The sequence below is a fragment of the Anguilla rostrata genome, chromosome 13 (genome assembly GCF_018555375.3).
Source record: "Anguilla rostrata isolate EN2019 chromosome 13, ASM1855537v3, whole genome shotgun sequence".
In the NCBI taxonomy this organism is placed as follows: domain Eukaryota; kingdom Metazoa; phylum Chordata; class Actinopteri; order Anguilliformes; family Anguillidae; genus Anguilla; species Anguilla rostrata.
Genome location: NC_057945.1, coordinates 18,799,047 through 18,827,013, shown reverse-complemented (window position 1 = coordinate 18,827,013; position 27,967 = coordinate 18,799,047). Strand labels below are relative to the sequence as shown.

Below are 27,967 nucleotides of genomic sequence, written 5' to 3'. Positions count from 1 at the left end.
TCACTGTGTGCCCAGGGGCACTGTCAAGCTGAAACAAGAAAGGGCTTTCCGCAAACTGTTGCCACAAGGTTGGAAGCACAGAATCGTCTGGAATGCCATTGCATTAAGATTTCACTGGAACTAAGGAAACTAGGACAAACAGCTCCAGACCAAAGTGTGTTCAGATACTTTTGGTCATATAGTATATATTTCTAGATAGGCTAGGCTTACACAAGCTTGACTTCTTGCAATTTATACCTCCCCGGAATGAGACACCAGTCGTACAACTCTTTGTTTCAAAGTGGGATTTATTATAGAGTATACAGGTCAGGTTTAACAGTCCATATAAATGCATGACCCTGCATGGAGGGCAGGGTGCAAGCCTAGAACTGTGTCCAGGCTGGAACTGAGCCACACTCAAGCTCAACTCTTTCCCACAAAACCAAATCTTTACTTGCGTCAATCTCTCGACAGGACGCAAACATCCTGACACTTTCCTTAAGTGGCATGGACAGAGACGGCTTTTAAAACCAATTTGCATAGCAGTTTTGCTCTTGGACGTGTTGGCCATGCAGTAAATCAACACTCAGCACCTGGTGTGACGTGGCCAGCACGGGCTCCTCGGCTACAGTCGGGAGAACCGAGGGTGGTCAGTTGTCTGCTGAAATACCCAAGGCAGTTTGGCAGTGACTTTGGTGAGTTGGAAACGAGCTGAAATATCCTTCGACCGGTTGCTTCAGTTTCAGCATTAGAGGAGAATGCAGCGGATCACAGAGCGGGATCAAGCACTTTCGTTTCAATGTTACAACTTGCCGATTCGCATCAGATGTGAACTTGGATCATCTTGGATGCGTTGCTAAATTTCAAGAGACATCTAATGGAAACATCTGCCATTTCTGTGCGAACCTAAAGGAATGTTATCAGTCCAGTCCATGCTATAGTGTAGTCCGTTATATTTGCAAGATAATAACCATTACTCATAAAAAAAATTCTGAGACTGACAAATCAGGTAGGTCCTTTGTAATACAGGCAGACTGATTTAGTATTTGAATGAGTTCCACAGTAGTGGTAGGTATTACGGTTCCTTTCAGGGACACAAAACATTTGACTCCCAAAAAAGATTCATTCACAGGCTCGTTCACCTGTTCAACTGTTCTTGTTCAGACTCCCGCAAACGAGAACGAGAGTCAAGCAGTGACTGGTTCTGACTTCACTGACTCTAGTTCCTAGTGAATGAGAAAGAGGCGTGCAGCGACTGAAAACTGTAGGTGGCTGAAGAGAGAACCCAACTTGGTCATGTAGACTGATTCCCCAACTGATTCAGTGAAGAACTACTTCGAAACAAATCATCTACTTTTCTTTGTAGGTGAATTCCTACAGTAGACTGTTGGTATGCTCTTCCGATGTTTCTGCAATATTTAACCTACATTTAAAGGGGCTCGGAGGGCACACCCCACTCAAGTGGATCAATGCTTTCATTGGCTAATGGCTACTACAGAGCCCAGTGAAGAAAACTGTCAAATAGGAGTCACTGCAGCTTCAGTGAATGGCAGGTTTAAAACTTACTAAAAGCTAAAGGAATGAATCCTTACATGGAGGTGAGGCAGTTCCTTATGTTCACTGAAAAGATTCATTCAAATAGAACGAATCATTCACGCACAATGCACCACTATTCCACAGATAGTGTAATTTTGGTGAATACAGATAATCTCAAAAATTACTCCAGAGCTAGATTACAGGAAAGTAATATTGCAGTGATAAAAAGTAGTTAACAAGCAGAAATATCAATGTGGAATTTGGTTTTGAAAGACACAGTGGAGGGTTATCAGGGGAAAAAACCTGATGCACTTCAAAGCATTCACACTCTTAACAGTCAGTATATATTAAAAAAAGTTGTTCAGTTCAATCCCAAATTAAAAACACTAAAACTCCACAATAATTGCAAAAACATCAAGTCTTTTCTCTCCAACAACAAATACAATATTTAGACCAGATCTGTTTTGCTTCGAATCAAGAAACACCAAAACAAAACTTAAGGCACTATTGTGATGCACTAACATTGGTGGCATGATGTGTTCCCTTCATGATACTGTTTATAAAGTGGGTGGTCCTGGGCGCAAGTTTGGACCTGGTCTGTAGAGACCTGGAGAATTCTTCCGAGCCGCCCATAGCTTTGATTGCACATTGGGCCCGTTACTGCCTATGCGGGCCCAAAGTGATTTGGATCAACCACCCGTGATATGCAATGCAGGGCTGGCGCTATCTAGACGAGAAATGCAAAACTGCAGCTTTTCCAGTAATGCACGGCAGCCGGGAGTCCTTTCCACACGGTACAGAGTGGCTGACCCCAAGGTGCTGCTTGTGTCCCGTCTGTCAGGAGACTTAGCAGCTCCCCCACAGGCCAGCTTTTCACCCCTGACCCAAAACAAAAGGAACAGTTGGTTTGTAGTTTTAGCAACCACAGATCTGTAGCCCCTAAAGGCTGGCAGCAGTATCATCGTCTTCCCATAGAGTTTCATTGTAATTTAGCAAATTTTGAAATAAAAACAGAATTCTAGTTACACTTCGGGCTCCATTTTTCAAATCAAAAATTGTGCTGAGAAAGGAAATTGCGGTGTCTTGATTTCTTGGAAGAGCTGACCTCAGATCAGCCTTTAAATGAAACATGGAAAATATATGTATACAGCTTTTTCTGATAGCTTTTAAAAACAAACTTACTTATCGATTACATGAATATACTTTTAAGTAAATGTTTCGAAAACATATGTTGATATTTTGGAATGAGGTTCCATGGGGGGACTTCTGCTGCCATTAGAAGCAGGATTATGCTGATTTCAATTTCCTTTGATGGCACTCGCTTATAAGAATGACTTCCAGTTAATAATACACATCAACAGCGAGTATCAGTAACAGTCATGGCAAAACATAACAGAACTAAAGCAGGAAAAAACAACTATGCACACACAAACAAACGAGGCAGTGTCAGTTGTGCTTCATGACCATGACTTCAAAATTGTTTTGCACCCCCTCCCCCACCCCCCATGGCCGGGCTGATCAACAAATGATCGGCCCGGCCACCCTCACCTGTCACTGCGCACATCTCCCCCAATCAGCCTCAGCCGTGCTTGGCTCTACCGACATCCCAACTGGCCTAAAAATGAGACACAGAATACTGTCACACTGGGGTCACACAGCGCTGCTCTGTGAGGACAGGCTGTGCAGGTATCCATTACGGGGTAATGGCACCCTCCATCTTACTCAAACCCACGCAGTTTCATTACCGCCGGCAGTCAGCCAAAGACTGCCATTTAGAGATCCTTCACGTGCGGAGATGCTTCATGTGTGGAGAACTTTCACGTGTGGAGATCCTTCAACTGCAGAGATCCTTCACGTGTGGAGATGCTTCAACTGCAGAGATCCTTCAACTGCAGAGATCCTTCAAGTGTGGAGATGCTTCAACTGCAGAGATCCTTCACGTGTAGAGATCCTTCAGAGTGCCTAACATCTGTTCCCATGTCTGTTTGCTAAAAAGGTCTACGGTGCAATCAACAAAATTCCAAGCTCTCAGAAACTGTCAAATCGAGCTGTGGAGCTTGTTCCTCACTGTAAAATCTCATTTATAACCCTGGATATTTGCCCTCTCACTTCCTCTTCTGAAACAAAGTAAAAGGCGAGAAGCTCTCATCTTCAGTGTCCTTCTGAGGAGTTGCGATGAAGCTTCTGGTCTGGGATGGAGAGGATGTCTCAGGGTCGGGGGAGGTGGGTGAGCGGGGGCGTTTTGTGCAGAAGACATGAAGGATTCCATGGAGAAAGGACAGCAGACAGAGTGAGGGACCATGGGAATTTTTTTGTGTTTATCGCTGGAAAAAAAATATGGAAAGGACAAAGAAATGAACATTACTATTCCATAAAAGAAAAAACCAAACCATGACATGAGAGGTGTAATGAAAACACGGACGTGGACACACATGAGGGAGGAGGACTGCACTTCAAAGGGCCATGTTCCAATGGTACCAACCAAGCATCATAATCCATCAAAAATTATCCTATTCCTACTAATCCCAGACACTACGGTAACATGCTAGCATTGTTCAAATATTAAACAGGAACATGAACTACGATGACATTATTATTAAAAAATTCAATATAAAAACAAGAAAATTAACACTTCTCTATAAAATTTACATTTTGTCCGACATATTGCATTGTAGCTTTGATAGGCAGATCCTAAAGTTTGAGGTCTGGGTAAATGAGGATATTCAGACTGCCACACTAGTATTTGGTATTTTTTGGACCTTCGATTCTCCTGTTTTAAATGTTTCATCCACTTCTGTTCTCCGGACTGGGTTAAATAAATGTTGTACTTAACACAGCAGAGTCTGAGGCACTGAACTGAATTAGCTGGGTGAAAAAAAGTATCAGACTTCCTGTCAAAGAGCTGCTCTTGTGAAATCCCTGAAGTATTTTCCAATAGTGAGCGTTATTGGCCGATGCTTATGGAGTGAATCACCCCATTGGCTAATGCTCACAGAGTATATTTATAAACACAGAGGGCGGTTTCCTTGGTAGCTGGAGAACCGCACCTGTCCCATATAGGGATGAATAAAACATTGCCTAGGAGACACGGGGCTATTCTCCCCATTAAGCCCCTGTGTGTTCCTGGGATGTCCCAGCTGTCTAGATGAGGGACTGCAGACAGAGGCTCTAAACTGGTTTTGGGGGGGGGGGGCGGTTCCAGGTCCTGCATCTGGCTGCTCCTGTCCTGACAGGTGTAGGACAGTAAGCAGGGGCAGGACTGTGGTGGGGTTGGGGATATATTGGGTATTTGCAGGACTGAGAGACAGGGCAAGCTCGATGAGTGAGAACACGGTGTACTGATTCTTCAGGCTCATAAGATGCCAGGCTTCTGTGTTCATTCCATCCTCTCTACGACAGGAGGTTCTGGTGCTGGATTACAGTACAGAACGTCCATTCCCACAGCAGTGTACTTGGGGATGCCTCATTTTTTACGAACACTCCAGAATTAATTTTCAGAAGATACATCAATTTAGAATGTTTTTACAGAACTTCCAATGTTAAGAACATGGAGCTGAGCATGTGGTCTATAGACTCGGTGGCGTGTGGTAGACCAGACTGGTCAAGATTGGACTGGAGTCAGTGGCTGTGTAATTGTGTTTGGATTGGCTAAGGCTATGGGGGCGGGGCTGGAGTGTGCATGTGGAGTTGGACTGGTAAAGGCTATGGGGGCAGTTTGGAGGGGTTTCTGCAGGACTGGGCCCTCAGCTGGGATTCGTGGCCCTGTGGAAAGGGTGAGTCCAGGCCTCCCTGTTTTTGGTGCTGGCCCCGGGCCTGGGGTCCTGTGGCTGTCGGTGGCCAGGAGCAGGATTAGGTGGGGCGGCGGGGGGGATATCCGGCATAGAGAGCGCCTCTGCTGTGGGAGGGGAGTGAACTATACTCTGTGCTTCAGAACCGTGAGCTGCGCTAGTGCTGCCAACCGTCACCGCAGACCTGGGGCCAGAGGATGTGTGTGTGGCGTGTGCCGCTGGTTTAGCGTGTGCTGCGTATTTAGCATCTGGGGGGCTGGGGGCTGCCCTGGCGGTTAGGGGGGCGGAGGTGCCGACGCTGGGGGGTAGGGTTTCGGGGCTGGGGAGGAAGGGGGCGGGGCTTACGGTGCTGGGGTGCAGGCTTCGGACGAGCGTGCGGATGTGTCCGCCCCCAGCGCCGGCGCTGAGGGCCACGCCCTGGCCCCCCGCGGTCCTGCCGGGGCTCCCCCGCGGGCTGCCCCCCAGCGGACGGGCGGGGCTCCCTCGGGGGCTCCGGGGGGCGCGCCCGGTCTTGGCGGCGCCCAGCTGCTTGGCGCGGGAGCGGCGGGGGCTGCCGGCGCTGGCGCTGGGGGAGTACGGCGGCTCCAGGTCCTCCAGCCGCTGCGTCAGCGCCAGCTTCTGCTGGATGGCCATGCGCAGCAGCGAGTTGAGCGTCTTCTTCTCGTCCTCCGCCGCCGCCAGCTGCCTCTGCATCTCATCCAGCTGCGTGATGTACTGATCACACCTGCAGGGCAGACACACTGTTACTCTACACCTGCAGGGCATAGACACACTGTTACTCTACACCTGCAGAGCATAGACACACTGTTACTCTACACCTGCAGAGCATAGACACACTGTTACTCCACACCTGCAGGGCATAGACACACTGTTACTCTACACCTGCAGGCAACACCTGTACTCTACACCTGCAGACATAGACACACTGTTACTCTACACCTGCAGAGCATAGACACACTGTTACTCCACACCTGCAGAGCATAGACACACTTTTACTCCACACCTGCAGGGCATAGACACACTGTTACTCTACACCTGCAGAGCATAGACACACTGTTACTCCACACCTGCACAGCATAGACACACTGTTACTCTACACCTGCAGAGCATAGACACACTGTTACTCCACACCTGCAGAGCATAGACACACTGTTACTCCACACCTGCAGAGCATAGACACACTGTTACTCTACACCTGCAGAGCATAGACACACTGTTACTCTACACCTGCAGGGCATAGACACACTGTTACTCCACACCTGCAGAGCATAGACACACTGTTACTCTACACCTGCAGAGCATAGACACACTGTTACTCTACACCTGCAGGGCATAGACACACTGTTACTCCACACCTGCAGGGCAGACACACTGTTACTCCACACCTGCAGAGCATAGACACACTGTTACTCCACACCTGCAGAGCATAGACACACTGTTACTCCACACCTGCAGAGCATAGACACACTGTTACTCCACACCTGCAGAGCATAGACACACTGTTACTCCACACCTGCAGAGCATAGACACACTGTTACTCTACACCTGCAGAGCATAGACACACTGTTACTCACACCTGCAGGCATAGACACACTGTTACTCTACACCTGCAGGCTAGACACACTGTTACTCACACCTGCAGGGCATAGACACACTGTTACTCCACACCTGCAGAGCATAGACACACTGTTACTCACACCTGCAGGCATAGACACACTGTTACTCACACCTGCAGAGCTAGACACACTGTTACTTACACCTGCAGGCAAGCACACTGTTACTCCACACCTGCAGGCAAGACACACTGTTACTCCACACCTGCAGAGCAGACACACTGTTACTCCACACCTGCAGGCATAGACACACTGTTACTCCACACCTGCAAGCATAGACACACTGTTACTCTACACCTGCAGAGCATAGACACACTGTTACTCCACACCTGCAAGCATAGACACACTGTTACTCCCACCTGCAGGCAGACACACTGTTACTCCACACCTGCAGAGCAGACACACTGTTACTCCACACCTGCAGAGCATAGACACACTGTTACTCCACACCTGCAGAGCATAGACACACTGTTACTCTACACCTGCAGAGCAGACACACTGTTACTCCACACCTGTACACTTATTACAACCTTATAGGGTTATTATTGATTTCTGACATTTACACATCACTAGCTCTACTGCTACTCCGATTAGCATTTAATGAGTTTCACGTAAAACCCTGCATCCCTCTCTGCCCACTTTTTTTCCTTCATCAAAATTTCTCATCCAGCTCTATAGTAAATGTCTTATAACACAACAACTAATAAAGCGGATTCAGAACAAAATGTGAGAACAATAATGGTCTGATGCCAAAAAATAATTTAGTTTTTTTGCACGATGCCAGCGATTCCCATTAAAATTTGTAATAAACATTTTTTGGTGCCAGGCAGGAACTGGACTGTGATATCAATGCCACAGAGGGGCAATTTTGCTGTTTGCTTGAGAAGCACTTCTCAAGAATCCACAAGACAACAGTCAACAGCCAGAACAACATGCAAAAAGCAACTTATGCAAAGTAGACCATCATGACAACCACTCACAAGTACAATCTAAAACACTGCGGTCACATGGGGGGATATGTCAATAAATGTTAATGAAACAAACTGTGATTTATGAAATACTGAGTACAAAATTTAAAAAACTTCATTATATACCCTACTATGACTCATGATGCCATCTTCTTATTTTCTTCTGAACTGTGCACTTGAGCACTTCCTTTCCTAAGTATAAGAATATTGTTTATGTGCGAGTGTGTGTGTGTGTGTATTTTTTTATTTCTACTATATGGTGCAGAGTTGCAGAAAGTCATCTTTCCAAGTTCATTTGAGAGTTAAAGAACTTTAAAAGGTACCATGTCACTGGAGCGATGTTGGTATTCCAGTTGTAGGAATCCCAGGTGAGCAGAGAGGTAAGATAAGGAAGCAGTCCCATTATTGCCATACAGACGTACATCTACCAGTGCATGGTTCTACACAGATAGAAGGGTGTTTGTCCAGACCATTCATATGAAAGACAGTGGGGGGGGGTAAAGAATTTAACCCCTGCAATGTAATGTATGGCACTATGAAAAACTGCATCCAAGCTGAGAAAGTAGTTGAGGACACGTGAAATGTGAAGTACGTCTCTCTCCACTGTCTAAAACAAGCGAAAACCACCCCTTTGTTTGTTTGTTGCACTGTTTACACCTGTAGTTTGGTGATGGGTTACAGAGTACTGACAAAACTAACAGTAAATCAGTTGATTTTAAGTACCGTTACTTACTGAAAAAAGGAAAAGTCAAAATGAATTTCATCTGGCAGTATGGTATATATTTGTGGTATATGCTTGGAAAGCAGCAGACAGCTACACAAGTGTGCGTTGGAATGCATGTGTATATGTGCGTGTGTATGTGAGCACATTTGTATGTTCACGTACGCGTGCGTATCTGCGTGTGTGAATGTGTGTGCGCGTATATATCTGCGTGTGTGTCTGTGTGTGTGGATGTGTGTGAGTCTGTGTATCTGCATGTGTGGATGTGTGTGCGCGTATATATCTGCGTGTGTGGATGTGTGTGAGTCTGTATCTGCGTGTGTGGATGTGTGCCAGTCTGTGTGTGCGCGTGTGTATCTACGCGTGTGGATGTGTGTGTGTCAGTGTGTATCTGTGCATGAGTATCTGCGTGTGTGTGTGTGTGCGTATGTATCTGCGTGTGTGTGTGCGTATGTGCTTGTGTATCTGCGTGTGTGTGTGCGTGTGTATGTGCGTGTGTGCGCATGTGTATGTGCGTGTGTGTATGTTCGTGTGTATGTGTATGTGCGTGTGTGTATGTGCGTGTGTATGTGCGTGTGCATGTGTATGTGCGTGTGTATGTGTGTGTGTATGTGTGTGTGTATGTGCGTGTGTATGTGTATGTGTATGTGTATGTGCGTGTGTATCTGTGTGTGTGTATGTGTAGGTGTAGGTGTATGTGCGTGTGCGTGTGTAGGTGTATGTGCATGTGTATCTGTGTGTGTGCATGTGTATGTGTATGTGTATGTGTATGTGCATGTGTAGGTGTATGTGTGTGTGTATGAGTAGGTGTATGTGCGTGTGTATGTGTATGTGCATGTGTATGAGTAGGTGTATGTGCGTGTGTATCTGTGGTGTGTGTAGGTGTATGTGTTGTGTATGTGGTGTTGTGCGTGTGTATTGTGTGTGTGTATGTGTAGGTGTATGTGTGGTGTATGAGTAGGTGTATGTGCGTGTGTATGTGTAGGTGTATGTGTGTGTGTATGAGTAGGTGTATGTGCGTGTGTATCTGTGTGTGTGTATGTGTAGGTGTATGTGTGTGTGTATGAGTAGGTGTATGTGCGTGTGTATCTGTGTGTGTGTATGTGTAGGTGTATGTGTGTGTGTATGTGTAGGTGTATGTGTATGTGTATGAGTAGGTGTATGTGCGTGTGTATGAGTAGGTGTTGTGCGTGTGTAGTGTGTATGTGTATGTGTGTGTGTATGTGTAGGTGTATGTGTGTGTGTATGAGTAGGTGTATGTGCGTGTGTAGTCGTGTGGTGTGTATGTGTAGTGTAGTGTGTGTGTATGTTGTGATGTGTATGTGTATGTGGTATGTGTGGTATGTATGTATGTAGTGTGTATGTGTATGTGTGCGTGTGTATTGTGTAGGTGTGTGTGGTGTATGGTGGTGTGTGATGTGTAGTGTTGCTGTGTGTATGTGGTGTGATGTGCGTGTGTATGTGTATGTGTGTGTGTATGTGTAGGTGTATGTGTGTGTATGAGTATGTGTATGTGCGTGTGTATGTGTATGTGTATGTGTGTGTGTATGTGTAGGTGTATGTGTGTGTGTATGTGTAGGTGTATGTGTATGTGTATGTGTAGGTGTATGTGCGTGTGTATGTGTAGGTGTATGTGTGTGTATGTGTAGGTGTATGTGCGTGTGTATGTGTATGGGGTGTGTTGTGTGTAGTGTGTGTGTAGTGTATTGTGTATGGTGTGTAGGTGTATGTGCGTATGTGTATATGGTGTGATGTGTGTGTATGTGTAGTGTGTGATGTGTATGTGAGTCGTGTGTATTGTGTATGTTGTGTATGTGGTGTGTATGTGTAGTGATGTGCGTGTGTATGTGTGGTGTATGTGTGTGTATGTGGTGTGTTGTGTAGTGTATGTGTAGTGTATGTGTGTGTATGTAGTGTATGTGTGTGTGTAGTGTGTATGTGTTGTGTATGTGTTGTGATGTGTATGTGTAGTGTGTATGTGTATTGTGTGTGTGTATGTGTGTGTATGTAGTGATGGTGTATGGTGTATCGTGTAGATGTTGTGTATGTGTGTGTGTATGTGTGATGTGTAGGTGTATGTGTGTAGTGTGTGTGCGTGCGTGTGTATGTGTAGTGTATGTGTATGTATGTGTAGTGTGTGTATGTGTGTGTATGTGGTGTATGTGTGTGTGTGTGTGTGGTAGTGTGTAGTGTATGTGGTGTGTAGGTGTGTATGTGTAGTGTAGTGTAGTGATGTGTGTTGTATGTGTAGGTGTATGGTGTGTGTATGGTAGGTGTAGGTGTATGTGTGTGTATGGTGTATGTGTTCGTGAGGTGTGTGGTGTATGTGGTGTATGGTAGGTATGTGGTGTGTATGTGTCTGTGATGTAGTGTAGTGTAGTGTAGTGTGTTGTGTATGTGTAGGTTATGTGGTGTTAGTGTGTGATGTAGGTGTGTAGGCGTGTGATGTGTAGGTGTATGTGTAGTGTAGTGTGTGTATGTGCGTGTGTATGTGTGGTGTATGAGTGTATGTGTGGTGTGTGGTGTGTATGTGTGTGTGTATTGTGATTGTGTGTGTATGGTTGTGTGAGTGTATTCCAGTGGTATTGTGGTATCTGTGTGTGCAGTTGCAGTAATCCATGCGTAGACGGAGCTGCTAAACTATAAGCCGCCCTCTGACAGCAGCATCTCTATCTCCAACCGGCAACCTGCACTGTTCACCGTGTGTGTGTGTGTGTGTGTGTGCGCTTTAAGATTTAAATCTAAAGTTTTGGATGATGGGTTCCCAGGGAGTGGCAGGGGGACAGACCCACTGGTGAACGCACCACACAGTGAGGAGAAGGGTTACGGGGTAGGGGGTAGGGGTTAGGGCTTAGACAAACCTGTTGGCAAACATTACTCACAGAGAAAGGTAAGGGGGTAGGGGGTAAGGGTGAGGTTTTAAGGGTGTAGGGGTTAGGGTTCACACAGACCTGCTGGCAAACATGACTCTCAGAGATGAGAAGGGTAAGGGAGTAGGGGGTAAGGGTGAGGTTTTAAGGGTTTAGGGGTTAGGGTTCACACAGACCTGCTGGCAAACATGACTCTCAGAGATGAGAAGGGTAAGGGAGTAGGGGGTAAGGGTGAGGTTTTAAGGGTTTAGGGGTTAGGGTTCACACAGACCTGCTGGCAAACATGACTCTCAGAGATGAGAAGGGTAAGGGAGTAGGGGGTAAGGGTGAGGTTTTAAGGGTTTAGGGGTTAGGGTTCACACAGACCTGCTGGCAAACATGACTCTCAGAGATGAGAAGGTGGCGGCGTCCTCCTTCAGGGCCTTCAGCTCGTTACGCAGCTTCACCATCGTCTCTGTCACCAGGGTCTTCTCCGCCTGGTACTTCGTCTTCAGCTTCGTCAGAGCCACCTCCGCCGCCTGCAGGGAGCATCACCATTTATATCATTACCGATTATTTACATCACTCTCCTCATTCAAATGACCCTGTCATTGTTTTTAAAGGTTTCCCAGAGCCTTTTTTTAACACATGCACTGGACTACCAGCCAGCTTGCTCAGTTTCTCCCACAGACATGCAAATGGACTGTGGTCACTGTAAATAGCAATAGAAGCACCACCTGTTACTCTCAACAGAAAACCTGAAATTCTGGCTGGCTAGAAGGACACCTGCATTTCTATTTTCCATTGAGGGATTTAGATTTCTGGCCTTTAAATCTCTTAGAGAAGTACAGTCTCCTCTATTTATTCCAGAAGCTTCCATGTCTCCTCCCAAATTACAAGCGTCAACAGGCAACTTAGAAAGGTGATCCTACAGCGGCCGATGCGGCCGTCACGGCAGTCGGGCCCGCAGTGGCAGGGTAAATCTCCTCAGAGGAGGCAGGCTCGCGGCTCACCCTTCCAGTTCTATAATCTTCCAGTGGCGTGCTGGTGCGGACCCAATTACATTTGTTTCTTCCTGTGGGCAAAATCCAGGCATGCAAAGCCTATTTCCAGCCAGCCACTGGTTTCCTGCGTGATGTCACTGTTAATGCTGCTGTCCTGCAGTAAGATGTTGGCAGTGTTGCACACTCTTACCCCCTGTGAGGTCAGCACCCCCCTAACCGGCAGACAGTCCAACGCAGTTTTCACTGGATTTTAGATAGACCTGTAGACACGACACCAGGGTACACTACATACGTTTTGCATCACCGATCTTTTAACAGTTCCGCAAATCACTCTGCATTGTCGCCAAGAGAACTGTATTTGTGGAACTTCATTTTTACATAAATTATAAAGAAACTAATCTAAGTTAGTATTATAAATGGTACAAACGTTTGACATCATTTAAGCTGTTTTATAAGTCTCTGTGATGCTCACATCTGGAGTTCAAAAGCTCTTAAAATAGAACACTGTGTAAATGGGCGAGGACTGGCCAGATTTGGCAGCACAGTGAAGGGGTCAGTAAGACCATGCAGTACACCAGGGAGACAGCTGTACCCACAGGCATTAAAGCACAGCTCCCCAGCAGGGTTCAGAGGCCCAGAATATGCTCACAGGGCACCGAGCTGAGCCAGAAAAAAGGCCAGTTCATTTCCAGGTTCTTACCAATGTGTGGATGGCAAGCTATTCTAACCCATTATTAATGCTGATAAACGTGCGCAGCAGCCCCCAAAAAAAGAGCCCGTAGCCCAAGCGACCGGGTTATTCTGAGCGCGCTCCCTGCGCAGCTGTAATTTCACACACCCTCGTTTCATTCAGGAGCGGCGCTCCAATGTCTCCCCGAGAGGAGATCCTTTTCCTGACCCCCCCCCCCCCCAGCCATTGCTCCTGTCGTTAGGGAGGCTAACTGACAGTGACCGTAATCACCAGCAACAACGGCCATTCATTTCAGTACGTATACATGGCTGTCGTCCAATTGGGGCCGTATACACAATTAATAGGCAAAGCCAGTATCAATAAATAAATATTTGATAATAAGTGGTGGATGGCAGCTCATTTCCCAGCACATGAATGTTGGGCGTATTACACTAATAAATATGTATTATGGCTGCGTAGCTACACTACACAGCTTCTGCACATACGCTCTTTCTACTGCAGCCTGGCTGTTGACACACTGGCTTAGGGGCATACACATTAAAAAACTTCCTCAAAAACCCAAGTTACCCTAAAGAATACCTTCATTCTAACCAAAAAGTAAGGAACACATCCGCACAATAATAGACGGGAAAAAAAAAGAGAGAAAACCAGTTTTCGATTGCACTCAGGTTGGTTACAATACAGAAATACTGCTGAGCCTGGTGTTATGACCCAAAACAGTCCTCTCTGCTTTGGGTAACTGCTGCTCTTGGAAACTTTACTCGTCCTGTATGTTGCTGTGGTATTAAGCAAAGCCCCTGTTGCTATTTGACAGAAGCTTTAAATACACTGCTGAGCCACCACATCATTCCAGTTCAGCTCATCACTACACACCATTACAAGAAAACAGAAATGAAAGTAAAAGACAAATACATGTTAAGCCAGAAATGTAAACCTAATAAGAATAATAATAATAATAATAATAACAATAACAACTAGGCCCATGCCATATTTCTACTCACAGCACTGGTAAGCACCACTATCTTCTCTTCAGGTCTCTGAAATACACACAAGGGCTAAATAGGCTTAAAGAATCTGGGATATGCGAGTTACCACGGTGACAGGCAGGAACTTGTTTCCGGGCCTTTCGCACGGCCCTGAGCAAGAGGGTCTGGGGTATGTGGGTGACCATGGTGATGGGCAGGTACCTGTTTGTTGGCCTTCAACACGGTCCTGAGCAAGGGGGTCTGGGATATGCGGGTAACCACGGAGATGGGCAGGTACCTGTTTGTTGGCCTTCAGCATGGCCCTGAGCAAGGGGGTCTGGGATATGCGGGTAACCACAGCGATGGGCAGGTACCTGTTTGTTGGCCTTCAGCACGGTCCTGAGTGTGGCGATCTGCTCCCTCTTGGTGCTCAGCAGGGACTTGAGCTTCAGCACCTCCTCCAGCAGGGCCTCCGTGTCCCGCTCTGCCTCGGCCACGCCCAGGCCCCTCCCGGAGGGGGTGGGCAGCGATCCCCTCTGCCGGCACAGGTCCACCGCTACCTGCGTTACAAACGTCCATGTTACACAGAGCACACTTAGGGCCAAGTCTGACACAAATACTGTCTGTTGACTTTAATCATGCAAGAGAGACTACGGACATTAATGTAAAAGACAGTCATTAATATAAAAATACTACCGATTATAACATAAAAGATTACTGACACTTACATGACAAGACTACTGCAGGGTACAACATTAAGACTCTGTGTCAGACAAGTAAAAATGCAAGGGCTTTAAAGGCTTGTTCTCAATCTAACTTGGTTCAAATCTCCAAAACTGAAACCTGCCCCCTCCCTCCCGCCCCCCCCCCCACCCAAAAAAAAGACGGTAAGGCCCGCAAGGTGAGTGACACGCTAGTTACCAAGATCACTCTGTCCAGTGATAAGACACTGAAATCTCGCCCTCTAACTGCACATTGGGCCTGTCTAAAATCAGCAAGTTCAGAGAAAGGTTCCATTAAGCTTCATAATGAAGCAACAAAACAAACATTTTAACATGTTTCTAAACACACTGACAGGTGTAATTATAAACACTGCTGGAAGCACTTTAAGTTGAGCCGTTTAATTACTTGGTAAAGGCAGAAAACATTTTGGCTGAACCTAACAGACAAACAGACCTTGTCTTCTACAACGTTGCCTCAGTCTGAGAGACACGGATCTCATGGAGGCTGCAAACCTGAATGTAGAACATGAAGTGTAGGTAGAAGCTCCACGCCCTTCTCTGTACTGCAGCCACAGATTCTATATGCCAAACAGATGCTCATCACCTGCACTCCCTCCGCTCTCTCTACTTGTTCACTAAAGGGGTTCCATTGCTATGTTACAATGCAGGATCTCGGTGTTCTGGACTACCTTACGGAGCAGGGTGGGGGGTGCACGTACCTGCAGGTGCTTCATCTGGCTGCGGATGACGGCCACCAGGTTGCGCACGTTGGTGGGGTCCCGGAAGTCGAGGGTGGGGGAGCCGGGGCAGCTGCCCACCCCGGCGCTGACGGGGGAGGAGTCACCGCTGCCCCCCCCGCTGCCGCTGCTGTCCGTGTCCCCGCCCAGCCCCGCCCCCTGCAGCATCTTCCCCAGCAGGTCTCCGGAGCAGCGCTTGCGCGGGTGGGGGTGGGGTCCGCGCCCGCCGGGCCCCGCCCGGGGGCCCTGCCGGTAGTAGTCCAGCGTGACGCGGCTGGGCGTCAGGTTGTTGCAGACGCAGATGTGGTGGTACAGGTTGGCCAGCTCCTCGGAGAAGGCCAGCAGCTCCTCCTGGGCCACGCTCAGGTGCCCCTCCGAGTCGATGGCCACCTTGCGCGTGGCGCCGATCTCCTTCTCCAGCTGGCCGATGCGCTCCTGGTCCTGGCGGCTGGCCCTGATGCACGCCCGGATCTTCTCGGCCAGCTCCTGCGCCTCGCCCCTCCAGCGCTCCTTCTCCTGCCGGTACCTGCCCTCCAGGGCGGCGTAGCGCTCCCCCACCTCCTGCAGCTCCTCCCGCAGGCTCTGCACCTCCTCGCTGGCCGCCCGCATGCGGCTCTCCAGGATCTCCGCCCCGTTCACGTCCAGCTCGTAGTCGTGCCCGTTCTCCAGCGCCCCCTGCTGGTCGCCGGCGCCCTGCGGTCCACCGTGCCCCTTTAGGTCATCCAGCTGCTGCGCCAGCTTCTTCAGCCTGGCCTCCTGCTCCGTCTGCGCCTCCTTGGAGACCAGCAGCTGCCTCTGCAGCTCCTGCACTGTCGAGCCCAGTGCTGCCTTATCTATCTCTGCCTGAGAGACAAAACGCACACTCTAATATAATATCATACATCACATGTCTGAGGACTTGATATAACACACACTCTAAGTATAATACCATAATATAATGCACACTGGAGGATTTAAAACACACTCTAAACGGGGTATTTTTGTGAATTTTGAGGCCTTAGATGTTCCTAAAATTTCTCACAATGACACATTTGGATCATATATATATTTTTGAAAAAACTATTGAAATTTCCAATTTTGGGCCACTGATGGCCTTATACTGTAGGTACCTCTGTTACTCTGCGCTTATGGCCTTCCCATACAGCGTACTCTGATCAACATGTACAATATAGAGTGCACTTGCACACATACGTACTTGATGCAAATTAATATAGCACTGCAAACTAGGTATGTAGCCATCACAAGCTTGGTAGTCCCCTACAGCACCATTTAGCAGCATACATCAATCAATCAATCAAATTTTACTTGTATAGCGTATTTTACAGCAGTTGTCACAATACGCTTTACAGACAACCCTGGCCTAAACCCCCACAGGAGCAAGCCTAAGGCAACAGTGTCAAGGAAAAACTCCCTGTGGCAGATGGGAAGAAACCTTGGAAGGAACCAGGCTCAAGGGGGAAACCCATCCTCCTCTGGTCGGCTCAGGGTACTATGTACTATATGTACTAGCATTTGTACATATGTAAGCACAACAAATCTTCACAGCGTAGTCAAAGTCTATCTTTTTCACAGGATGTGGTGACGGTATGACAGAAACAGGAAGTAGCTTTGCTCTGTAGTCTGTGATGCTTCACTTAACTCCACAGGAAAAGAAACCCATAAATACTGATGAACCAGCAGACCTTCAGATCAAGCGCTGCTGTGAGTCACCTGACTCACGCAACGCCCTCTAAACCATTACATTACATTACAGGCATTTGGCAGACGCTCTTATCCAGAGCGACGTACAACAAAGTGTATAACCATAAACCCTCCTTCAGCGGGAGAAACCCTGAGTTTAGTGTGTGCAGCGAGGATACTGTGCAAACCAGCAGCCTGGGAGAGGAAAGCTGCAAGCTATAAGCTATATAGCAGCAGGATCCAATTATGTACAGTAAAAAAGCCCTGGAGGTGTAAACTAGAATGAGAAGCACCAGGGACCAGTACAGTTAGGTGTGGCTACCGACAGGAGCTGTTGCTGGAGGGTAATGGTCAGGGGTTAGAGCGAAAGGGTCAGGGCGGAGCTGGCAGGAGCTGTTGTGGAGAGTCAAGGGTTAGGGCACAGGTTTTAGGGCTGCCCAACCCTGTTCCTGGAGATCTACCGTGCTTGTAGGTTTTCATTTCAACCCTAATTTGAAACACCTTTAGCTGTTGAACGAGGTGTGCTTAGTTAGGGTTAGAATGAAAAACCCATAAGATGGAAGGGGGCGTAGGGTTTAGGGCTCAGGGCATAGGGTTTGGGGCATAAGGATTAGGGCAAATAGCCTAGGGCACAGGGCTTAGGGCCCAGGGTTCAGGGCATAGGGTTTAGGGCATAGGGTGTAGGGTTTAGGGCTCAGGGCGCAGGGCGCAGGGCTCAGAGTTCAGGGTGCATGTACCTGCAGGAGCTGCTTTTGGAGTGTCTGGCTGTCGGACAGGTGGAGCTCGCTGAGCAGGTCAGAGACCAAGCTGGGGGCAGGCGGGCGCAGAAAGACGTCCCTGCTCCGGGGGGTGGAGAAGCACAGCTGGCCGTTGGACCGGGAGAGCGCGGCCAGGCCGAGGTTGTAGCCGCTGTCCTGGTCCTCGCCCTGCCCCTCGTCCTGGCTCTCCTCCAGCTGCTCCAGGTGCAGCTCCAGGTGAGCGGACGGGCCGAAGGGGGCGGCGGCCAGGGCAGAGAGCTCCCGCCGCAGGCTGTTCTTCTGCTCCCGCTCCTCCTTCAACGCCTCCAGCGCCTCCTCCAGCTGCCGCTCCGCGATCTCCCGCAGCCGCCCCGCCTCCTCCAGCTGTGCACGTAGCACCTCCTGCTCCTCCTCCTTATGGGTTAGCTCCAACTTTACCGCCTCAAACTCCACCTGCAGCACACCCGTAGCGATGTTAGCCAAACCCATATCACGCCCGTAATAATGTCAGCCATAATCATATCACATCCATAATGTGAGCCATGTTCCATCAGACCCATAATAACGTCTGCTATAGCCAGTATCAAAGCCAAACCAACGTTTGCCATAACTTGTCATATCGACAATAATATTAGCCATAACCAGTATTACACAAATAAGAACATCAGCCATAACTACTCCTTGTTATATTTATAACAAAAACGAGATGGAAAAGGAGAAGAGAGGGCAGGAGATGGTAACAATTACACAAATGTTAGACAACTGTGCATGGATATTATAAAGCTGATTTACACAGTGCAATTCAAGCATGACACTCAGCGCACGTTCAACAAGCAAAATGGAAGGACACAGGAAAAGCAAGCTGTTTCACATGCATAATTTAGAGCAGGTGCTGGTTGCCAAAGAATAATGTAAAGTTATAAAAGGGCACTGCTATCACGCTTCCAAGGGATTAGCTAAACCAGTGAGCAGTGATTTCACATATCTACCATTCCAGACACAGACACAGACACAGACACAGACACAGACACAGACCAAAATGTAAGGCGCACATGCAAGTAAAAACCTACTTGTTCAGGTGGGTCATAGAACTTGTACCATGGCAACAGTGGGGCATTTTTTTTTTTTTTTTTTTTGAAAGGCCTGCAAGTGTTTTCTTCCATGTTTAATAACCTGCAGCTGTGCCACTCCTGCCTGCTCATGGGTGGGGGGGGGTGGTGTGACCAAGCCTGGCACCGATTAACTCACCGCTTGACTATTTCAGACATGTGAGGGTTTATCTAATTAGCCGTGGGACACGGGCACACGCCTGGCCTGCTAAGACCCCAATTTAGCATACAGTACACGCGATCCGGGTAAACAAAATCCTCTCCCATTGTCCATTGTCTTTTTGCCCCTTGAGTGTGGCTATTGTTGCCGACCGCCTGGGATCGCGTCTGAACAAAAAGCCGCTTGTGCGCGATGGATTTTGCTGAGAGAACACGATCATGAGACACAGGCAATGTTTCAGCTCAATACCAGGGCGAACGGGCACTATCTGCAGATCCTGCAGCACCCACAAAAAACCTGTGAGTCTGAGTCACAATGCTTACTTGAAATAAAATGGAGCTGAAACCGTTTCAAATGTCTCCATCCTTCCGTAGTAACCACTGGCTAATGCATAACTTAAGCGTTCACACACGCCATATATGTGGCACAGGAATGTGGCCCAATCAGCAGACCTGCATCATCAGGAGTGTTTTCAATTAGCCCAGTTAAGGATTAGCTGAACTAAATTCCCTATGTGAGCAGGAACACGTTAATGAAAAACACAGATAAATTTCAAAGGTAAAAGATGAATACTTTTTTTTTCCTGATGAGCCTTATTAGAGGGCAGGGTTTAAATTTCAGTCATAAAACAGGGCAGCTGAGAGGGAAGGAAAGTGATACTTGTGGGCTGGCAGATGATGCAGGCCAGAAACAACGCTCACTTCCGCTAGCTAGCATGCGATACGTCAAGGCCCAGATCAAACAATGAAACAGAACCTCAAGGCGCTGCCGTGTATGAAATCTTGTGCCTGTGCCAGTCAGAGAGGCTCTGCGTTTGCTCCATTTGTATCGGGCTGAAACAGGCCTGGAGGCTGCTGACGGAATGGCTCTGAGGGAGAATGAGCTGGGACAGGCCTGGGTAGTGCTGCCTGTGTGTTGTGTATCAGCGTAAGGGAACACTCATGCTAAAGCCTACAGGGCTGAATCTGCTAAATATGTGCTAAAATAAACAGTTACTATGTTACTGCTGAAGTTCAAGGGTGTCAGACTCTAGTCCTGGAGGGCCACACTGTTTATTAGTTTTGGAGTGTTTCAGAACTGAAGCGCCTAAGTCACTGTAAGCTACAGAGTCCACACGCCTGGTTTCCAAGGCATAAATTGGCTGCTAATTGAAATGAAGCCACAAAACCTGTAGCCTAGCGACAGTGCAGGCCTCCAGGACTGGAGTTAAGCCTGCATATTGCGGCCACTTCCAAATATCGACCAGTAAGTTTCTTACGGTCACATGACACATCTGCAGCTTCACAGCATAAAAGCACCCTTTCATGCGATGAAGTGAAGATAATGCACACGGCTTCTGCAAGCATCATGTGAGTGGTGTGCTGGAAACACAATGCAAGTACTGAACACAATGCCTGTACAGACGCAAACAATAGGAGCGCAAGCAGCCACTCACTGGCTTTCACTGCTCGGAGTGAGGCGCACACATATGCATGCATACAAGCACACAGCAGCTCTCAGCACACACCGAACTCCACAAGTACACTGAGGATTATGTTGACCTCAATTGAAAAGTAGGAACAATGAAGCACAGAGATGAGCACAGACGGCCATTTCCAGTGTCCAGGCAAATGTTATGAAAGCAAGGTGTTCTACAGAAGAGAGTGAGGTGTTTTAAATTTAAATATTTTACACAAAGAAGAGCTGGGATTTGGGGGTATGTGATAGGGGACTTTGGGGGGTATTTGAGTCTGGGAGGGGGGAGGCCACTGACCTGGTTCTCCTTCAGCATGGAGACCTGTTTCTGCAGGGAGATGTTCTCCTCCTCCAGCTCGCTGTTGTCCTGGAGCTGCTGGAGCTCCCGCAGCTTGTACTCCTTCATCTCCTCTCTGAGCTGAGCCTTCTCCAGCTCCAGCCCCTCACACTCCTGGAACAGAGGGCAGCAGAGCTAGCCTGCCGTATCCCACTCCCCCTCTCACTGCACTCACACACTGTACTACACACCTTTACTCACATGACTGCATTTACAATGCATTTCACAGAATGTGTGTGTGTATGTATATACAGATCATGTGTTTTTTTGTGTGCGTGTGTGTCTGTGTGCGAGTATGTGTGTGCGAGTGAGTGCGTGCGTGCGTGTGCGCGCAGTACCTTGCGGACTTGTGCGGACAGCGCTCCCAGCCTGTCGCTCTCGGCCTGGGCGTTGACCAGCGCCACTCTGGCCTGCCGCAGCTCCCCCTGCAGGTCGTCCAGCCGCTGCGCCATGGCCGCCTCCTTGCTGGCCGTCTCCTGCAGCAGGCTCTCCTCCCGGGTCTCCCCGTCGGCCGCCGCCCGCTTCTGACTGCTCAGCGAGTCGGCCAGGGCCTGTGGCGAGCGCAAACGCACTTTACTCTCCTCTGCCACAGACCAGCTATTCAACCCCGCGAGCACAGCTGAGTGCCAAAGCCCTCAGCCCCACGAGTCATCCACTGCTCCTGCTGAATCACGCTCGCGTGCTCCACGGTCCATCCAGGGCAGGGGCGCCAGGGAGCTACTTTGTCTTCAGGAAGCTTGGTGAAGACAGAGTTAGTGTGCATGTGCGTACAGGTTAGAAAGCATCAGCTTCTATGTATGAACACAGAATCTGTGAGGGCTTTGGCACCACAAAAGAGAAAGAAGGGGCTGCTGGCTCATCCTATTCAGGCACTGTTCTCGTGCACGGCTGGGCCCCACTGTTATCCACCCTGGGCCGCGTCAATGGCGGCTCAGGCCAGCAGGCCAGTAGACAGAGGAGACAAACGACAGATAGAGGAGACAGACAGGAGACACAGGAAATTAGGGCTGCACAGTCTATCTTTCCTGTCACTGTGATATATAAACACATTGCAAAGGGCTGCGTTATCAAAATTAAGGTAAGTATAAGCCATGTCATCTTCGCTCCACAATGTTATCTTTTTCCTCCACAACGCAATCAGTAAAGCCTAATTTATACTTCACGTACCGCAATATCGACAAGTGTTGATAAAAGTGAAGCATTTTCAACTAAAGAAGGGTTGTACTTTTTCTCAATGTCATGCACCTTGAGAATTTTGTTATTTCGCAGACTCCATTGTATATTTGGAAAGCCAGAGGGAATGCCAAAATACATGGTCATTGATACATTTATTATTTGCTCTACTTCATCATTTCGGTCTTGAGTGATGTTGATAAACATGGAGGGGGGAAAAGAAGAACTTTTAGAATAAGAAAGTATCGTATGTACGATGTAGGTCAACCTCTTACAATATCTGAAAAGCAAGGACACACACAGAGGAGGCTAAATATTTGGGGCCTTTTCAGGACTGGAACAAAACAAATTTCTAATTATGATAGTGAGGCAAACAATCTTTTGTTTTATAGTTAATACTGTTTAGTTCATATGTTCACAGTACATTCACTTCCATTTTTCTTGTCTTATTCTTGTTTGTTATACCCAGTTCTATTATTTCTGCACGGTTACAAATTCCAACATAGCATCAGAATAAGGATTACACTGTTAGAACAAGTTTATTTCACTTTGGATATACGTCACAGTGTTTCATTGGCTAAATAAACCGCAGGTTTTTCCTCTAACAGCTAAGTGTGGAGGAACAGATCTGTGTTCTGTTGTTCTTGCATGTCCCACCTGGGTTGAAAACAAGGATGGGTGTCCCTCACTGTTCAAAGCCTGCACACCCCTGAGGGGTTTACTCAATGTGGAACAGCAGCTTAAGATATTTTAAGCTACGCGTGCACCGGAGGATGTAAGGTAAAATGAACGAACTAAGGGGGGTGGCAGTGAGCCTGATTTAACTGCTGAAGGAAACAGTGGCTTTGTGAGTCAGACAACAGACAGAGATGCCAAACATTCACTTTAAGGTACAGCAAAGCTGATAAAAAATAACTTGTCTTCTTTCAACCGGCTTTCAAATATCTTGCACAGGCTGAAACTGAGCCTCAAACAACCAGTTCAAAACCTGTTACAAAGCCCTTCTCTGAAGACCAAAATGGCTGCATTTGACAACAATACCCTCAGCACCATACAAAAGCCTCCTCACTCACAAAAATAAGGAACTTCCCAGAACAAAGGGAAAAAAACAAAAATAAAAACTCATCATGCATCATAATTCATTCACCAACACAGCATTAAGGTTCAGTCGCATGGGTGTGTTTGTGTGGGTTCGCATGCGTACGGGTGTGAGCATGTGTGTGGTTGATGATGTTAGGGGTCTAACACAAGACAGACAGCAGCTCTCCAATATTAGCAGTTTAATGCAAGACCATTAGCAGTTCTGTGATTTAATTGGGTTAACAAGAAACCGTTAATAGGTCTCTGACATTAGCAGTTAAACACGGAACCATTAGCAGCTTTGAGATATTAGCGTGTTAAGACAGTTTGCAGCTCTCTGGTATTAGCAGTTTAATACAGGACAGTTAGCAGAAGCTCTATGATATCAGCGGTTTAACACAGAGCAGTCAAATATCCTTTACTAGGCTTCATAGTGACAGTGGCAGAACTAAATGCAAAGAATGTACATGTGGGAGGAGGCGCAGTACATGGGGGTGGAATCGGCAGTGTATGGGGGTAGAGCTGCCAGTGTGTGGGTGGAGCCGGTATAACAATGCTGGCTGCATCCCACTGTTTCCGGTGCCATTGTGATGCAACCTTATTGGATATCCTTATTGGATACAACGCTATCACATATCATTATGTGCTTACTCATATAGGACCAGTATAGGATATTCTAGCTCGTTATTAACCTGCAAGCTAAGAAACTTATTATAGTATGTTAGCTAACTTCTCTAAATCACAACTTCTATGTACACAGTTATCACTAGCTAGGTGTTGACCTAGCTAGTCAGTACAAATTAGCAGAAATATCATAATTGAAGTACTGGCAATGTATGTATTCAAAGCATCATCATTAGATAAATATATACTTGATATGAATTGAACTTAATTTAACACGGCTTTATCATCTCACAAGCTAGCTACATTTTCGCAGCTAACTAGCTAACGTTAACTATCAAAATCACAACTGCCAGGCATGTAGCTAACATTAGCTATCTAGTGTAATTCACAACTGCTAGCTAGCACAAAACTATGTGCAGAAGTACACAACCATGTGACAGCGCTGTATCCAATAAAGGTTTGAACATCACTAATGCACCGGAATCGGAAACAGAGGGATGCATCGGACAGACATCGGCTGTCTGCATATGCGTTCGTGTGGGCGGAGCCTCCTGCCCTCACCTCTCTGAGCTGCTGCAGCTCCTGTTTGAGCGCCTCGTGCTCCTCTTCCAGCTGGCCGTGCTTGCTCTTCAAAGAGGCGCTTTCCTCCAGCACGGCCAGCCCGTACCGGGCCGCCTGCAGCTTCTCCTCATTGGCCTCCTGGAGCTCCAGACTCAGCCTCTCCAGCTCCGCCTGCAGGGACCTACCCTCCGCCTCCCCATCCTCCAGCATGGTGTCCCCGCCTCTGATCCCACTCCTCCCACCTTCAGTCCTTCAGCTGCCTGGCGCCCAGCATGGTGTCACTGCGGAGACAAACACAGGCACCGATACTGAGTGGCAAGGCAGACAGTGAATCTCTATGAGCACAAGCACTGTCCTCAAACCTTGTCCTACACACTACACCAAGGGTCTCCAACCCTGGTCCTGGAGAGCTGCAGGGCTTGCTGGTTTTTGATGTTACTCAGCACTTAAATGATACAGAGTTAATAAACCTCACCCAAGTGCTGATTTTATATTGGAAACAAATCCAGAACCTCTGGCTCTCCACGCCCAGGACTGGGGACCCCAACAAACTGAGGTTGCCTCAGACTAGTGTTGGGGATATGAATCTGACCAGACTTGGACTGTTAGACTGAAAGGATTTATGTAGCAGACACTTGTTTCACTGCATGACTGATGCTTTAGTATTAGACACCTGTTACACTACATGACCGATGTGACTAGTCCATCTCCTACATCCTGGAATAATGTCAGTTTACAGTGGATTTATAGTTATGAGGAGAACCCAGCTGGTTAAGCACATCAAACAGAACTGAAAAAGTGAAACACTGCTTTAAAACATGCTAATCCCAGTTTAATGCCCTGTGGTATGTCATAATGGGATTAGCAATTCTTAAACCCATGCACGTTCGGGAACGCCTCTTTCAGCCAGTGCAGTAGGAGACAGCAGAGAAGGACTGGCAGTATCAGTTGGCAATCATGTCTTTTTATTTGCTTGACAACCACAGCATATTCTCAGACTACGCATGTTTACATACATACACAAACTGAAGAATGCAGCTCTGTATTTAGCATGGTCAAGACAAAATGACAGAAGCCTTTAGGCCTATTACAGGTCTCCTAACAAAACAAGATTAGAGCACAAGACAAGCCATCCCTGAACGTGGGTGATGCATAACACCAGCAGAAATCCATACACATGTGGAAAAAGGGGCTCATGTCACTCCTTAGTGTCCCTGCAAAACTTTACTGTATAATAAAGACACAACAGTTTGGCCAACTGATGTATTGGCAATTCATCCTTTTTTGACTGTTGTTATAATGTATAATTAAATTTGATAACTGGATGATATTCAGTTATATCACCATAAGATGGCAATGTTTATTTCCAGCAAACTAACTCTCCATCAGTCCTTTCTTTGAATCGACAAGCGAACAATGTCTGAAAACAAAGAATTAATATTGCCAATCTGTTTAACAAACACTGTTGAATAGCATGGTTGACGTGTGTTTCACCGAAGCAGTCAGTCAAAACCACACAGTACACACATTCACATCCAAGTACGTAGTAACGGTGACTAGCTCCTTTCGCACAACCTCCCAGTGTTTTGATTTAGACTAACTATGAACTGAAAATATTAGTTCAAAACATAGGCAACATTCAGCTAGCTATCAATAGCTTGTGTATACCAATATGACAATCCAGCTCAACAGGCAATACGTGAAGCAGTTTTCTTAACAGCGTTTGTTAAAGTTGCAAGCGAGCGAGCGCTGGTTCATCTCACTGGAAACCGACATCCTACGCTGTAACCGTCCGCTAAACTTTAGCCATTACTTCGGCATAAACAAATCGTTTCTCATAAATGCATGTTTGGCAACATAGATGACGTAAGACGAAGAGACTTGTCTTGCTTGCTTGACGACTAACCAGCATTAGGTAGCTATCAAAATTGAAACTTTACAAAGGTATTAACGTTAGCAAGCAACCAAGCAAACTCTGGGTTGAAATGCTGCGTGGCGTAGTTTGTGAGGCAACACACCGGTCAGATGGCCCAAAAAACGGCGAAATTGATGAGATATGTTCCGTTTTACGTTTGTCTAGTGTTAGCTAGCTAGCCAGACATTCAAAACGACTTCCTGTCTCTCACTTTTCGCCGCCCCACGCACACAACCTTGACGCGAATTTTCACAATTTATCAGTTTGATATGCTCAATGTGCATTTCCAGCGAACGTAAGACCTAGACATACATAATATAGCCTAACCAAATATAACTGAGCATTTTTGGCTGGCTAACTACCTGCATTAAAACTAAATGACAATTAAATTGGACAATTAACGTTATTGCTAGTGTAGTTTAATGTCGCTCAATTGGTCAGTGTTGCTAACTAGCTAGCTAACGATATGGTCAACCGAACGTTTAACATTATTTTAAAAATCTATATCAATCAAAACAGGGGTAGCTCTAACAATTTGGCAAGCGACATTTTTAACAGCATACTTAACCAGCCATCATCAGCTAGGGTGGTGCCGAGGTGGCTAGCTGGCTCGCGAACTAGCTAGCAAACATTGTGACGGCTAACGTTCCAGAATCTAACTTATCCACACCATTGACTCATCATTGTGAACTTGCTAAACGCTAGATAAACTGAGCTAGCAAACATTTATTTCTTACTAATTATCAACCAAGACGGTCAAAACTTACTGTTGTTGTTACCTTGCCAGCCACATACTAGGCATAAAAATCACGAAAAGGCATCTTCAAGAAAGTGTTTTGTCTAGTCCTAGCTGGCTATACACGCTTGCTACTTTAAAATCTAGCTAGCGGTATATTCGTCCCAGTGAAAATTTCATATAGTCTAGGTCTAATTCTCAACAGAATTTACAAGATATCATATCTTAACGCAGCTTCGGTGTTTGTAATAAGTATACTGTTTCCATCAAAGTCTTGGAGTGTATTATGGATTAGCTTACTAAAGTCAGTTTTGGTGTAAATTAACTTACGAGTATGTTTGAAATCCTCTTGCAGCTTTCAAAGTCCTGCGCGCCGAACAAGTCAGAGGTTTCAGAAAGATGAGACAGCTCCCCCTTCCCGCTTGACTGGCACCGTCAGTTTGCGGCTGGCTGTTCAGGGCGTCATTCTGAGCAGATTCGGTGGTCCTTGGATAATTACAACGCACGTCGCTCGGTTGCTTTATTCTCATCAAATCCACTTTTTTACAACGAACAGCGAATTCGCAGCATGGCGCACTAAAACACCATCAAATTATTAAATATTTTATAAATATTTGCCGATCTTTAAAAGAATTGGGGTGCCTCGTTCTATTCATCAAAGCTTGTTTACTGGACCATCCAGATAATTGAGGATCAACAAAAGCAGTATGCGCAGCGTAGATAGCGGAAAAGCTATTCTTGTCCGAATGCACAGCAACACGCAGGCACCACAAATATTAGAACACGGATAAATATTAGTGTTAAATTACCAGGTCATCTTAATTAGA

General features: G+C 46.9%; 1 protein-coding gene across 3 annotated transcripts; it reads right to left on the bottom strand.

Annotated features, from left to right (window-relative positions):
• Positions 1-269: 269 nt before the first annotated feature.
• Positions 270-27,795, bottom strand: zgc:162200 (uncharacterized protein LOC558638 homolog). 3 transcript variants are annotated; one of them, XR_010325149.1, is made up of 11 exons: positions 27,471-27,795; positions 24,490-24,770; positions 21,390-21,602; positions 21,013-21,165; positions 17,991-18,443; positions 15,556-16,416; positions 14,489-14,674; positions 11,842-11,993; positions 5,649-6,027; positions 3,456-3,839; positions 270-3,404 (listed from the first exon to the last, which is right to left on the bottom strand). XR_010325149.1 is itself a non-coding variant. In XM_064306616.1 (10 exons), the coding sequence occupies exons 2-10, from the start codon at positions 24,697-24,699 to the stop codon at positions 3,834-3,836; spliced, it is 2,613 nt and encodes an 870-aa protein (XP_064162686.1). In that variant the 5' UTR covers positions 24,700-24,770; positions 27,471-27,795; the 3' UTR covers positions 270-3,833. The 3 variants fall into 3 exon arrangements, 2 of the variants coding, with proteins under 2 accessions (XP_064162686.1, XP_064162687.1); XM_064306616.1 differs by having other exon boundaries at positions 270-3,839; XM_064306617.1 differs by lacking the exon at positions 27,471-27,795 and adding an exon at positions 27,172-27,441 and having other exon boundaries at positions 270-3,839.
• Positions 27,796-27,967: the final 172 nt, after the last annotated feature.